Source organism: Lithobates pipiens, unplaced genomic scaffold (assembly GCF_037356315.1).
Source record: "Lithobates pipiens isolate NorthernLeopardFrog02 unplaced genomic scaffold, aLitPip1_a1.2 Scaffold_3, whole genome shotgun sequence".
NCBI classification, from domain to species: Eukaryota; Metazoa; Chordata; class Amphibia; order Anura; family Ranidae; genus Lithobates; species Lithobates pipiens.
In genome coordinates, this window is record NW_027507790.1 from 178379733 (window position 1) to 178394060 (window position 14328).

Genomic DNA, 14328 nt, shown 5'->3' on the forward strand with positions numbered 1-14328 from the left:
GGTATCGTGTGATCGTCAGAGCGAAAGCAATAATTCTAGCACTAGACCTCCTCTGTAACACTAACCTGGTAACCGTAAAAAAAATGTAAAGCGCCGCCTATTGAGATTTTTAGGTATCGTACTTTGTCGTCATTCCACGAGTGCATGTGATTATAAAGTGTGACATGTTTGGTATCTATTTACTTGGCGTAACATTATCTTTCACATTATGCAAAAAAATTGGGATAATTTTACTGTTTCGTTTTTTTTTTAATTCATGAAAGTGTTCCTTTTCCCAAAAAGTTGCATTTAAAACACCGCTGCACAAATACCGTGTGACATAAAATATTGCAACAATCACCATTTTATTCTCTAGAGTCTCTGCTAAAAAAATATATATAATGTTTGGGGGTTCCAAGTAATTTTCTAGCAACAAATATGGATTTTAACTTGTAAACACCAAATTCCAAAAATAGGCTTAGTCATGAAAGGGTTAATACATTTTGAGACTGCATTTACTCTGTCAATTGTTTGATAACCACATTCACCTCATTTAAAGTCCTGGGGCGATTTCATGTATTTTCTTGCATAATATAAACTTAATGTTGTATTATTAAATACAAAGCTGCGCTAAATTGTGTATTTTATATCTGCCTGGTGATATGCATTGGCTGGACACCTCATGTTTCCCTCACTTGTATAAGCATTGCTACACTTTCCTATCAGTGTCTAAAGCAGAGGTCTCAAACTGGTGGCCCTCCAGCTGTTGAAAAACTACAAGTCCCATGAGGCATTGCAAGGCTGACAGTTAAGAGCAAGACTCCCAAAGGCAATGGCATGATGGGACTTGTAGTTTTGCAACATCTGGAGGGCCACCAGTTTGAGACCCCTGGTCTAAAGGGTATAGTAGGATGCCCAACATGCTGATCTCATAAAATTCCTGATAAATTTATTAACATACTTTTTGATTTGTCCTCTTACTCGTTTTTGTGCTCTGTTTTCCTCCTCGCAGGAGCTTATAGAAGATACTAACTCTGAGCAATGTATGACATTCAAACAAGACCACTCATCACAAACCGGCCCACTCCGCTCAGCTCTTTGGACTGTAGCGTATGAGCAGCTGAAGCCTGACGAATGGAAGAAACTGGCGCTGCTGTGGAAGTTCACAGAGCCACAAATTAAAGCCATTGAGACACAGTGGACAGGTAAAGATGGACCCTGACCCAGATAAGTCACCAGGGAAGGAGGTCAACCTTGAAAGAAAACCAGGCTTTACTGAACTAGTAGAGGTTGTTAGTAATATCTTAAAATAATGTTAATACTTTCTGTATGTTAATTGGCCTAGCTTCCCTTTAAGCTATGAAGAGTGAGGAAGAAAATGAGAACCTACACCAGATTTTTCTTGTGGTTGCTGTTCCTGTTGGTGTAGATTTTCCCTCACTTCCTGTCTGCACAGGAAGTAATGAGAAATGTCTTAAGTGAAGACGCAGACTGCAAGAGGACACCTTATTTCAGTAAAACATCTGTCAGGTTACTAGCACTGTCTAGGTCAGGAGTGCTCAACCCGTGGCCCGTAGAGCCCTTTGATGTCCAACCACATTCTCTGGGATGATGGGGTGGCAAGCCCAGATCACGGGCTCCCAATCCACCATCCCACATCATCAGCATGGAGCCGGCGCTGGCAGTGGAGGAAGCCAGCAGCTAAGGATGAAGCAGAAGCCGCATAAGCCAATGCTTCCTCTGTAGCACTGACTCCTGTACCAGGTGGATTGATACCAAGTTCACTTCCCCTGGGACCTTTCTAGAAGCTGGAATAGAAAAAGGTCAGTTTATTAAACATCGCATAGTTTTGTAATGGGCATATTAGCACTTTTAAGAAAGTGCTATTAAGCTGCTTTCAAACTGATCCACAGGTGCAGCGTAGTGCACCTGAGGCATTACTTTCAGAAAGTGCACCACACCTGCAATATATAGTAGAAGTCTATGGCAAAGTGCAGCTAACCTGCAAGAAAGTTGCAGGTGCAATGCACACTGTGCATCAAAGTGAAAGCAGCCTTATAGGGGTCTCAAGACACTAAGGGCTCATTAACATTTGTGGTTTAGGGGGCAGTAAAACCCCATAGCTCATTGTGGCCCATGATCGGTTACTAAATCACTTAAGTGGCCCTCGCTCTTCAAATGGTTGAGCACCCCTTGTCTAGGTCTTCCTGCTCTGGTGACAACTGTTTATCAAAGGGAATAAGAAACATGGCTTGAGCTTAGTTTTGTTAATTTAAACTTTTTTCAAATGGCATTATATATCAATTTTATTATTCATAAAAATATTGATTATTTTTATACAAATATTTAATACAAGATACATAATGATACATGAGGATTAAAATTTATTTTTGCTTTCCTGTCTTGGTGGCCTCATCTCCTCTACCATATTTCTTTTACGGGCATCATATTATGGATAGGAAGTGAGGGAAAATCCTCCCATTGGGTTCACAGTTGGAAACAAATTTTACAGAAATTTGACATTCCCCACTCCACTAAGAAAACAATACTGATTTAACTTACAAATAAACGGATCCACTTGATCACAGTGCAGAAATGTAATGTTATCGTCATCCTAAGGTAAAGCAAGTTACAAGGAACATGGAAACAGGATGTTTCTCATCTGGTTGCATGGAATTTTGCTGAAAAAAGAAAATCCAATTAAGGCTTTATACGAAGATCTGGTTCGAATGGGACATCAACAAATGGCTGGTAAATATAGAGATTTCCATATTCCTACTATATTTACCTAGTGATAATTATACTTTAATGATGTTTCACTATCCTTTAAAAAAATGCAAATTGCCCAGAATCATAGAGGTGTCTACACCTATCTCCAGCTTTCTATTAGAGCACTATGGAATCCCGAAACCCGAGGCCCTCTAACCTGCAAGCTTTAACACTTCCTGGTAGTGTCAAAGGCTGGCTCACATTGGTCAGTAAAGTCATCTACCATAGTGATGGGCCAATAGGAGGGTGGGACAGGCTATAAAACAAATAAACAAAAGTATTGTATTCTTCCAGCATTGACTTTGTGCCACTCAACATTTGGTCGCATGACATATCAGAGCTGCTAAAGACGTTGATGCTGAAAAACTTCTCTTGCAAGGTGCTGCGATGGCAGGCTTGAACAATGAGTAGGTAGCTATAAAACACCTAGCATGTGTCACTGACTGCAGGTTCCACTCTAATCAGCTTCTAAATGGGGCGGTACCTCCATTTTGGGCCACCAAATACCACCCCCTTACCCCTGTCCCCAGTCTTTTCTTGCAGAGCAGAGTCACCTCTCCTCTCAAAATAAATAAAATGGGTAGACCATGTGGCATTGGGTGGTTTACACACATACTTGATGAGAGTCATGATACAGGGAAAAAGCAAAACTACAATTTGGTGTAGAAACGCCTTAAGTGGGGTACACACTATTGGAAAATTGGGTGAATGACCGTCTGATTTTCTGTGTTGTATCACAGCAAAGTCGGAACCGAGGAAGGAAATAATGTATGAAAATTCTTGTACGACAAAGGCTTTTTCTTTATTGTTTATTGATTTTGATCACGTGCAGTCTTTCTTTTCTGATTTTTCTTGTAGGGAAATCGTACGAAACGGTAAATTTAAATGAAAATTGTTTGTTCTGTTCCCAAATGAGAAAAATGGAGTTTGTCCCATTCGGAAATTTTTGTTTAGAAAGTCAGAATCAGTTGTTGAAAGTTATGTACACCATATCAGAAAATCGTACGATTCTTCCTCAGATGAAAATGTTTGCCCAGTATTATATAGTGTGTACAAGCCTTTAGAGTGTCATAGAAAGCCTTGCATTTGTGGCCTAGGAAAAGTGTTTTAAACTGAATAGCTTACCCTGCTGCCCACTGCAACACCAGAATAAATTATATTAAAATGATGATACACACTATAAATATATAATTTTTACATAAATACTGTATTTATTTATTGGCGTATAACACACACCTTTTCACCCTGAAAATTGGGTGCAAATAGTGTGTACGTGTTATACGCCGATACTTCAATGTTAGCTGCCTCGAAGGGGACAGGGAGGGGGGCGGAACAAGCACCGTCAGATTACATGCAGTGAGAATATCCTGTTTACTTGGCCGCCTCTGTAATAGGAAGTTCCATCTTCTGGGCCACCATTGGACCACTGTTCTGTCTATCATATGAGATTCTCACTGTATACTGTCTGTTGGCGCCCCCCTTCCTGTCGATCAGGCTGCACTGATGGGAATGTTGAGCCTGCTGCATTGAAGGCAATGGTGAGGCTGCATTGATGTGGACTGATGAGGCTATGTTAATGGCACTTGTGAGGCTGCAGATGGGCATTGATCAGGCTGCATTGATGGAAATGGTGAGGCTGTAGATGGGCAATAACACTTATTTTGCTTCAAAATTCCTTATTTAAAATGTACGTTTTTTTCCTGAAACTTCCCTCTTAAAATGAATGTGCGTGTTATATGCCAATACAGTGTGTGTGTGTGTATATATATCTATCTATCTATATATCTATCTATATCTATATCTATAAAGTTCCTTGCACATTTTAGGAGGTTACTATAATGGTCATCTTTCCATGGTATGAGATTTGTTAATAAAAATGTGTCCCAGCTTATCCTACAAGAATTATTGCACAACCGTCAGGAGTCTGATTTCTTCTAAAAAGACTTTTTCACTTCCAGGAAAACTCTGAACATCCCTTTCCTTTCCTATGCACTGCAGATCTCTAGAGATCAATTAGTTTTAATTAGTTAGGAATTTGCCAGAAGCTGATTGCATTGGTACTGAACCGAAATAAACCCAGAACAAATGCCCGATTTTAATGGGAAAAGTTACTGTTCGGCCTTCAGCATCATCTGCCTCTTACCTACATATGCCTATAATTCTCACATTTATACATTTATGGAGTCCACATCAGTAGCTACTGTCAGTCTGTTGTATAATATTTCTAGAATTATTTTTTTTGGGGGTTTCTTTTGCAAACGTACTTTTCTGTTACCAACATTGCTATAACAATGGTAATGTAAGGAAAGATGTCTCTTTTTTTCCCCCCAGAAACCTTCCGAGCTCAGAGCAGTAACGGTCTACAGCCTAAGAAATGTATTATTTCATGAAAGTGGACAAACACGGAGAATGAGGCAAATTCAATTTAAACCAGGAAGGTGCATTGTCTGCTGCAGTTTATACCAAGTCAACCTGCAATGGTAGAGCTCAAAAGCTTGTCAGGAGTTCTCTGCACTCTACTAAATACTGTAAGATGGAAAACAATTTGGTATAAGATATGCGATTGGTGCATTTGTTCGATGGTTAAAGCAATTGCTTCCAGTAAAGATGAACAATTTGATCTGTAGATCATAATGGACTTGTACTAATCCAGAGGCGTACCTAGGGTCTCTAGCGCCCTTGGCTAGAATCTGTATCGCCCCCCCCCCCCCCTGACTTTGGTGCCAATGTGATTCGAATTCAGCCATACAATCTGTATGGCTGAATTCGCATCACACAGACATCGCATGTAATTTGCACTGTGTGGTGCAAATCACATGAGATATCACATATATGTGAACCAGCCCTGATTACTAACTACATTAGTTTATGCATCATAACATGTGTTTTTTACATTTGATGTTTCTACCAGAGTCTCACTGTCACAAAGGTGTAAATTCAAATACAATTGTCAGTTCAGTTGTGACCTACCTAACTTCACAGCAGTGTATAATGTAGTGGCCCCTTCCCTTCCTATAACAGTACTGACCTACCCAATTCCTAAACTGACCTACCTGATTCCTACATTGGCCACTACACTACAGTGTACTGGGCAGTGTGTAGTTGGCAGTGTAGTGGTCAGTGTGCACACTGACCACTACACTGACCACTACACACTCACCACTACACACCCCACTGCCCTCTGCCCACTACACACCCCACTGTCCACTATACACCCCACTGCCCACTACACACTCATCACTACACACTGGCCACTACACACCCCACTGTCCACTATACACCCCACTGCCCACTGCACACTCATCACTACACACCGGCCACTACACACCCCACTGCCCACTACACACCGGCCACTACACACCCCACTGACCACTACACACCCACTGACCACTACACACTCATCATTACACACTGGCCACTACACACCCACTGACCACTACACACTCATCATTACACACTGGCCACTACACATCCCACTGACCACTACACACCCCACTGACCACTACACACCCACTGACCACTACACACTGCCCACTACACACCCCACTGACCACTACACTGCCCACCCCACTGACCACTACACTAAACACTGACCACTAAACACCCCACTGCCCACTACACACTGACCACTACACACCCCACTGAACACTACATAGCCCATTACACACCCCATTGACCACTACACTGCCCACTACATACCCCACTGACCACTACACACTGACCACTACACTGAACAATGACCACTACACACTGACCACTGACACTACAATGAACAATGATGTGTCCTATGATGTCATGTCTCTGCAGTCACACACATTCACATACAGACACACACACACACACACACACACACACACACACACACACACGTGTTGTAGGACATCTCCTCCTCCTCCCTCCATACCGCACACACAGCCCAGCTTCTCACCTTCAGCAGCCAGCAGGTCCAGCGGGCGTGCATGCAGCCGGCTGCTCCGTAGGAAGTACACCGAGACACCCTCCGCTCCGCCATCACCCCCCCCCCGCTCTTCTTCTCTCCCAGAAGGGCGTGCTGCACAGTTCAAGGGCCAGGAGCGGAGCTGGGGTTCTGCCGTATAGTGTCCGGCCATCATATAGTGTCCGGACCGTACTGCGCATGTGCAGTACGGAGCAGACGAAGCTTCGGAAAATCTCCGAAGCTGAACGGAGCCTGCGCCGTGAGTGGAGGTGGTAGCCCCACCATCCAAGCGGACATAGGGTTGTGAATATTAGAGGGCCGCTCGCCACGCTTCGGGCTCAGCCTCGCTGCACTCGGCTCTTTTTTATTCCTACTCTATGTCCACTTGGATAGTGGGGATAGAACCTGGACTCGCGGCGCAGGCGCCGTTCATCCTCGCCAATTTTCGTAATCTGTGTTGCTGCGTACTGTGCATGCGCAGTACGCAGTGGACACTATCAGATGGAGGACGTTATTTGACAAGACACCGGCCCATGCCCGGGAGAACGAGAAGAGCTGGGGCCAATCGGGTTGCAGCGTGAGACAAGTCCCCAGTCCAGCCAGCGCTGCCAAACAACTAGATGCGGCTGCCTTAAAGCGGCGACGGGGAGGTGTGGTGGTCCCTGGGGAGGAGGATGGACTACACGTGCTGGAAGTGGGTGAAAGTGTGGCGGAGGGTGTAGGACCCTGCCAATTTGCGCCCCCCTCTCGTCCTGCGCCCCCGGCGGGCGCTGGTTTCACCAACCCCTTGGTACACCCCTGTACTAATCCAGACTTCCCTATATGAATGTTTTCATAGGACACTTATACATCCAAATCTAGTGTAAAGGCTATCATGAGTATCTGATTGTAAGAACAGGATTTATTGACCATAGAAAGTTATTTCTTGCTTTCATGTTGCTAGAGTCTGCAATATTGCTATGGGCAAGACACTGCTGGTTGCCTTGCCTGACATTGTGATCAGATTTGAAAAAGGTCTACATTGTACAAATCAGTACATTCAAATTGACTATAATCTACTTCTGTCAATCTTTTTTTTATTCTGTTGTAAAATTATTTCTCTTTTTTTTACCTTTAGTGTTTAAGCATTTTATAATAATTTATATAAATGTGCAATATCCTTCAAAACTAAATACAGTTGTAGTAATTATCAGTGTACAGTAATTCAGCAGTTTTAAAAGTTATGCCATTGAACAGACACCGGCGTTGTCTCCTACAGTAACTGTGCTGAAAATGTTATGATGCTTATCCTAGTTGTTTTCGGGGTCATTTTAATGAAATGTAAAATCAAAATGTAGTAGGGTGTTATCCCGTTAAGTGAACCACAAAAATAAAGGGATCTCAAAACAAATCCACACAAGGCAAGGATTGGTGTCACAGCTGGGCTGCCTGCTTCCCTCTGTAACCTACCTCCACTGTAAAATCTGCCATGAATCCCTGGCCTTGTGTGGTTTTGTTTGAAATTCCATCACTCAGCTATACTGTGATTGGAGGCAGCTTAAACTACTACACTACATAGCCCATTACACACCCCATTGACCACTACACTGCCCACTACATACCCCACTGACCACTACACACTGACCACTACACTGAACAATGACCACTACACACTGACCACTGACACTACAATGAACAATGATGTGTCCTATGATGTCATGTCTCTGCAGTCACACACATTCACATACAGACACACACACACACACACACACACACACACACACACACACACACACACGTGTTGTAGGACATCTCCTCCTCCTCCCTCCATACCGCACACACAGCCCAGCTTCTCACCTTCAGCAGCCAGCAGGTCCAGCGGGCGTGCATGCAGCCGGCTGCTCCGTAGGAAGTACACCGAGACACCCTCCGCTCCGCCATCACCCCCCCCGCTCTTCTTCTCTCCCAGAAGGGCGTGCTGCACAGTTCAAGGGCCAGGAGCGGAGCTGGGGTTCTGCCGTATAGTGTCCGGCCATCATATAGTGTCCGGACCGTACTGCGCATGTGCAGTACGGAGCAGACGAAGCTTCGGAAAATCTCCGAAGCTGAACGGAGCCTGCGCCGTGAGTGGAGGTGGTAGCCCCACCATCCAAGCGGACATAGGGTTGTGAATATTAGAGGGCCGCTCGCCACGCTTCGGGCTCAGCCTCGCTGCACTCAGCTCTTTTTTATTCCTACTCTATGTCCACTTGGATAGTGGGGATAGAACCTGGACTCGCGGCGCAGGCGCCGTTCATCCTCGCCAATTTTCGTAATCTGTGTTGCTGCGTACTGTGCATGCGCAGTACGCAGTGGACACTATCAGATGGAGGACGTTATTTGACAAGACACCGGCCCATGCCCGGGAGAACGAGAAGAGCTGGGGCCAATCGGGTTGCAGCGTGAGACAAGTCCCCAGTCCAGCCAGCGCTGCCAAACAACTAGATGCGGCTGCCTTAAAGCGGCGACGGGGAGGTGTGGTGGTCCCTGGGGAGGAGGATGGACTACACGTGCTGGAAGTGGGTGAAAGTGTGGCGGAGGGTGTAGGACCCTGCCAATTTGCGCCCCCCTCTCGTCCTGCGCCCCCGGCGGGCGCTGGTTTCACCAACCCCTTGGTACACCCCTGTACTAATCCAGACTTCCCTATATGAATGTTTTCATAGGACACTTATACATCCAAATCTAGTGTAAAGGCTATCATGAGTATCTGATTGTAAGAACAGGATTTATTGACCATAGAAAGTTATTTCTTGCTTTCATGTTGCTAGAGTCTGCAATATTGCTATGGGCAAGACACTGCTGGTTGCCTTGCCTGACATTGTGATCAGATTTGAAAAAGGTCTACATTGTACAAATCAGTACATTCAAATTGACTATAATCTACTTCTGTCAATCTTTTTTTTATTCTGTTGTAAAATTATTTCTCTTTTTTTTACCTTTAGTGTTTAAGCATTTTATAATAATTTATATAAATGTGCAATATCCTTCAAAACTAAATACAGTTGTAGTAATTATCAGTGTACAGTAATTCAGCAGTTTTAAAAGTTATGCCATTGAACAGACACCGGCGTTGTCTCCTACAGTAACTGTGCTGAAAATGTTATGATGCTTATCCTAGTTGTTTTCGGGGTCATTTTAATGAAATGTAAAATCAAAATGTAGTAGGGTGTTATCCCGTTAAGTGAACCACAAAAATAAAGGGATCTCAAAACAAATCCACACAAGGCAAGGATTGGTGTCACAGCTGGGCTGCCTGCTTCCCTCTGTAACCTACCTCCACTGTAAAATCTGCCATGAATCCCTGGCCTTGTGTGGTTTTGTTTGAAATTCCATCACTCAGCTATACTGTGATTGGAGGCAGCTTAAACTGGTCTCTTAAGGATGGACACTGGGAAGTGAGCACTAACAGTCAAAGGGTGGATCTGCAACCAGTACATAATAAAGCACATTTGACCAATTTCAGCCAAAAACTGGAGGTGAGCAGACACTGCACACAGTGTTGGATTGGTGGCATAGTGAAGCTTGGCACTGGATTTGTCACGATTGAAGGTTTATTATAGTTTTCACTTCACACAATTATGCCCCTTTCACATGATCGGCCCGCTCAGATCCAACTATTCGTTTTTCAGGCGGATGCGAGTGGGCCACCCATTGACTTCTATGTCAGGGGATATGTGTCCGCTGACACCCACCTGCCATCTGATCCGACAAGATCCTCTCAAAACAGAAGGATGGCGATACTTTCGCCATCCGTCCAGCGGTTCGGATGAAAATGGATAGGCGGTCCATTTTCATTTGATCTCCCCATAGAGAACAGCAGGGCTCTGACAGGTCCATCCCTGCACAGTGAGCGGAGACGGACCTGTCATCTGCCTGCTTCGGGGGGGGATCAACTGAGCATTCCCCCGCTGAGCTGGCATCCAACTGATCCGCTCTGTGTGAACCCAGCCTTAATTAATGGAATATGGACAACGGTTTTGACACTGTGGGATTGATCTCCTGAAGCTCAGCAAAAACTGGTGCAGCTATACATAGAAACCAATCAATCAGCTTCCAGATTTTTTTTTTTTGGTCAAAGCTTAATTGAACAAGCTGAAGTTAGAAGCTGATTGGCTACCATGCACAGTTGCACCAGATTTTGCACTCTCCAGTTTTAGTAAATCAACCCCTATAATGCTCGGTTCACAGCTATGCAGTTTTTTGACCCGTTTATGCAGTGCATTTTGTGTTTTTGTACATGAGTTTTTGATAAATTTTTCATGCATTTTGCAGTTTCTGTGCTTTTTTTTTTTTTTTGGCCAGATTGTTGTTGGGTGGATTAAAAAAAATTTAAACCATGGCAAAAAATCGCAGTAAAAACACACTACATGCTTTTCTGCAGCTTCTCCATTGCAGTTTATAGAAGCAAAAAAAGCACCGTTTTGAGTTTACAGAAGTCCCTGACTCTTTCCAAAAATGAAGTGGTTGAAAAAGCATAGATGTGAACTGTCCCATAGGAAACCATGTTAAATTAACTGTAGTGCGTTTCTGCAAAGAGCAGCAAAAAACACATAGGTTTGAACCAGGCCTAAGACTTTATTGTTGATATTTTATTGTTGATGGGTGGCTTGAACCATTCGGTATATTTTGTATATCCAGTATTTGTTGCACTAATTTCAAATGAGTTATACTATACCCACTGTAAGGGACATTATATATAATTTAAATATTGTATGCACATTGTTGTGAGCAGGAGAATTTTTTTTGCTTTATTTTTGTGGTTCACTTAAAGGGATAGTGCACCACTACATTTTGTTTCCTTGCACTTAGAAAGTGTGGGAGAACCCTTTTTCTGGGTGGTTGCAGTAAGTCCACACACTTACCTATGCCCTTGTTTCACCTATAACAGCGTATGAGATCATTTTGACATACTTAAAGCTATATTTACAAAGCAAGCACACAGGGCTCCCAATCACTACCCCTAGCTGGAAAGGCAGTGGGCAGGGCTATACTTTGCTTCATTGCTGGGGCATGAATTATATCCCGCCACGTTTAGCTGGCACTACCAACCACCAAATGTGCCCCATTTAAGTGAACAGGTAGCACTACAACTACACGCAATGTATGTGGGATTTAGGAAGTTAAAACATGTTGTGAGGCGTGAAATATCACCTCCTCACCACCTGTCAAAAGCGATCCGAACAAGCATGAGCAGCCCTTGTTAGTGTAAATGAGCCATTGTCGAGATGAGATTTGAAAATTATAGTCACATGGCTTTTAAAAAAAAAGAAAAAATTTATATTAATCGTCAAATGCACTACCTCCCCTAATATACAGGGCTCATTGGCCCTCTTATGACCCCCCCCCCTTTTCTGGAAAACTCTCACAAGAGTGAGAGAGCTGTGTATGATGCCATAAGCCTAGGCTTTTTACCAGACCAGAAACAAGAAGTGAGCTGTATAAGGTATTTCCTGGCAAAAAATAAAAATAAATGTTTTACTATCCAAAGTTAAAGCAACAAGGGCAGAAGATTTAATAGATGAAAAAATGGCTGAAGTTCTACTTTAACAACACCCCGAAAACAGCTCACCAAATGCAGCGCAATTGCCAGAATCAGATTGCATGGTTGTGAACACCCATGTGATGCGATTTACCCATGGAAAGAAAAAAGGGTCCTGTTACCATTTTGGTGCAGATGTGATACGATTTGAGCCATACCAAATATATGGTTTAAATCGCACCGCACAGATATTGCATGTGATGTGCACGGGTATGCAATGCGAATCACATGTGGTGTCCTTCAATGCACAGGTGTGAACCCAGGCTTACAGTTTTGATTTGATTTTATTTAATATTGAAGCATTTTATGTGTTGTTACACAGCATAACAGCAGCCTCTATTTTATGTTACGTGTTTTACTTATTTTTTTTTCTTCACATATTTTTGGGGTCAGTTTTTGCTTTTAATACCTTATTCACAGCACGGGTATTCTTGTAAGATTTTTGACATGGCGTTTTTATTGGTTAAACTAGATGGCCTTAGGTTTTAGTTTCAGCCTGACCAACTAAGTAACCGACTAAAATAAAGTTCCTCCTTTATGAATTGAGGATTTTGGGTTATGAAGCATGAAGTTATCCATATATTTTCTCTGCATGTTCTTGGCAAAAAACAAAACAAAAACAAATCATGCTGGAAATATGACAAAATTAAAATGCACTACATGGGTGTTTTACTACATTTTTATATTTAGGGGTCCCCAAAAGGACAATGCTGTGTTTTCTGTAGATTATCTCAGCATATGTTGCCATGGGGGGTTTGCAGCTCTGCATAGAAACAAAACAACTTCCAGTTTTTATTAGGTGGCTGCGCAAACCGACATATCTGTCTGCCGGCCACCCGAGATCGCTATGAAGAGAGGCAGAACGGGGATCTGCCTATGTAAACAAGGCAGATCCCCATTCTGACAGGGGAGGAAAGAGAGAGATTAGGTGTTCCTAATGAAAAGGAACAGCGATCTCTCTCTACTCCTTCAGTCCAGCCCCATGACAGAAACACCTGCCTAGGGAACACTTAACCCCTTGATCTCTCCCTAGTGTTAATCCCTCCCCTGCCAGTGCCATTTTACAGTGATCAGTGTATTTGTATAGCACCGATTACTGTATATTTGTGTCACAGGTCATCAAAAAAATGTCACTCAGGGTCAGATTTGCCCACCATAGTCCCGGTAAAAATTGCTGATCTCTGTTAAACCAATGAAAAAAAAAAAAGTCCCTACATCCGTTCCCCTTTTTTGTAGGCGCTATAATTTTTGCTCAAACCAATCAATGAACGCTAAAGCCTCATCTACACTATTAGATTTTCTTCAGATTCACCAAAACCATGTAGTGCAAAGGCCTGCCTCATTGCATACAAATGAAAAAACTCTTAGCCCCCGTTCACACCTATGCGAATTACACTGCATCCAATTCGCAGGACATTTTAAAATACATTCATTTGAATGCATCTGGTTCACATGTGTTGCATTCGCTCTGCACATTGCACAAAAAACTTGTGCGTTTTCTGGGCATTCCGGTGCGAATTACAACCCATTATCTTCTATGGGAATGCATCTGATTCGCAGATGCATTCCGTTCTGAACACAAATTCTCTCCTTCTCCTCACTACACCTCCCCCTCCTCTCCACCCCTCTCCCTGCTCACGCAGGGAGAGGGGTGGAGAGGAGGGGCAGGTGTAGTGATCCGCAGCTAAAACGAAGAGGCATCTCTCTGAACAACTGATTTTTATCTTCACAGTGAAACCGGAGCTTCAATTCGCAACGCACATGTGTGAACTTGGGCTTAAGGTTTGATCTCATATTATAGATTTTTGGTAAATCTAAAGACAAAAATCTGCAGAAAATCTATAGTGTGTATGGGGCTTTATTGCGATTTTTATAATTTTTTTTACCAAAAATGTGGCAGAATACATATTGGTGTAAACTGATGAATAAATTCGTTTTTTTAATATATTTTTGGGATATTATAGCAAAAATAAAAAAAAGTTTTTTTTTCCAAAATTGGTAGTATTTTTATGTTTATAGCGCAAAAAATAAAACCCACAGGAGGTAATCGAATACCACCAAAAGAAAGCTCCATTTGTGGGAAAAA

General features: G+C 43.0%; 1 protein-coding gene across 1 annotated transcript in view; it reads left to right on the top strand.

The window, feature by feature from the left end:
* The window catches only part of ANKDD1B (ankyrin repeat and death domain containing 1B), a 98316-nt gene extending 85511 nt beyond the window's left edge, over positions 1-12805 (top strand). The window contains exons 13-15 of the mRNA XM_077462560.1: positions 992-1184; positions 2599-2730; positions 5080-12805. Coding sequence (XP_077318686.1) covers positions 992-1184; positions 2599-2730; positions 5080-5138 — 384 coding nt within the window. The 3' untranslated portion in view covers positions 5139-12805. The remainder of the gene's footprint in view (positions 1-991; positions 1185-2598; positions 2731-5079) is intronic.
* The last annotated feature ends 1523 nt before the right edge of the window (positions 12806-14328 follow it).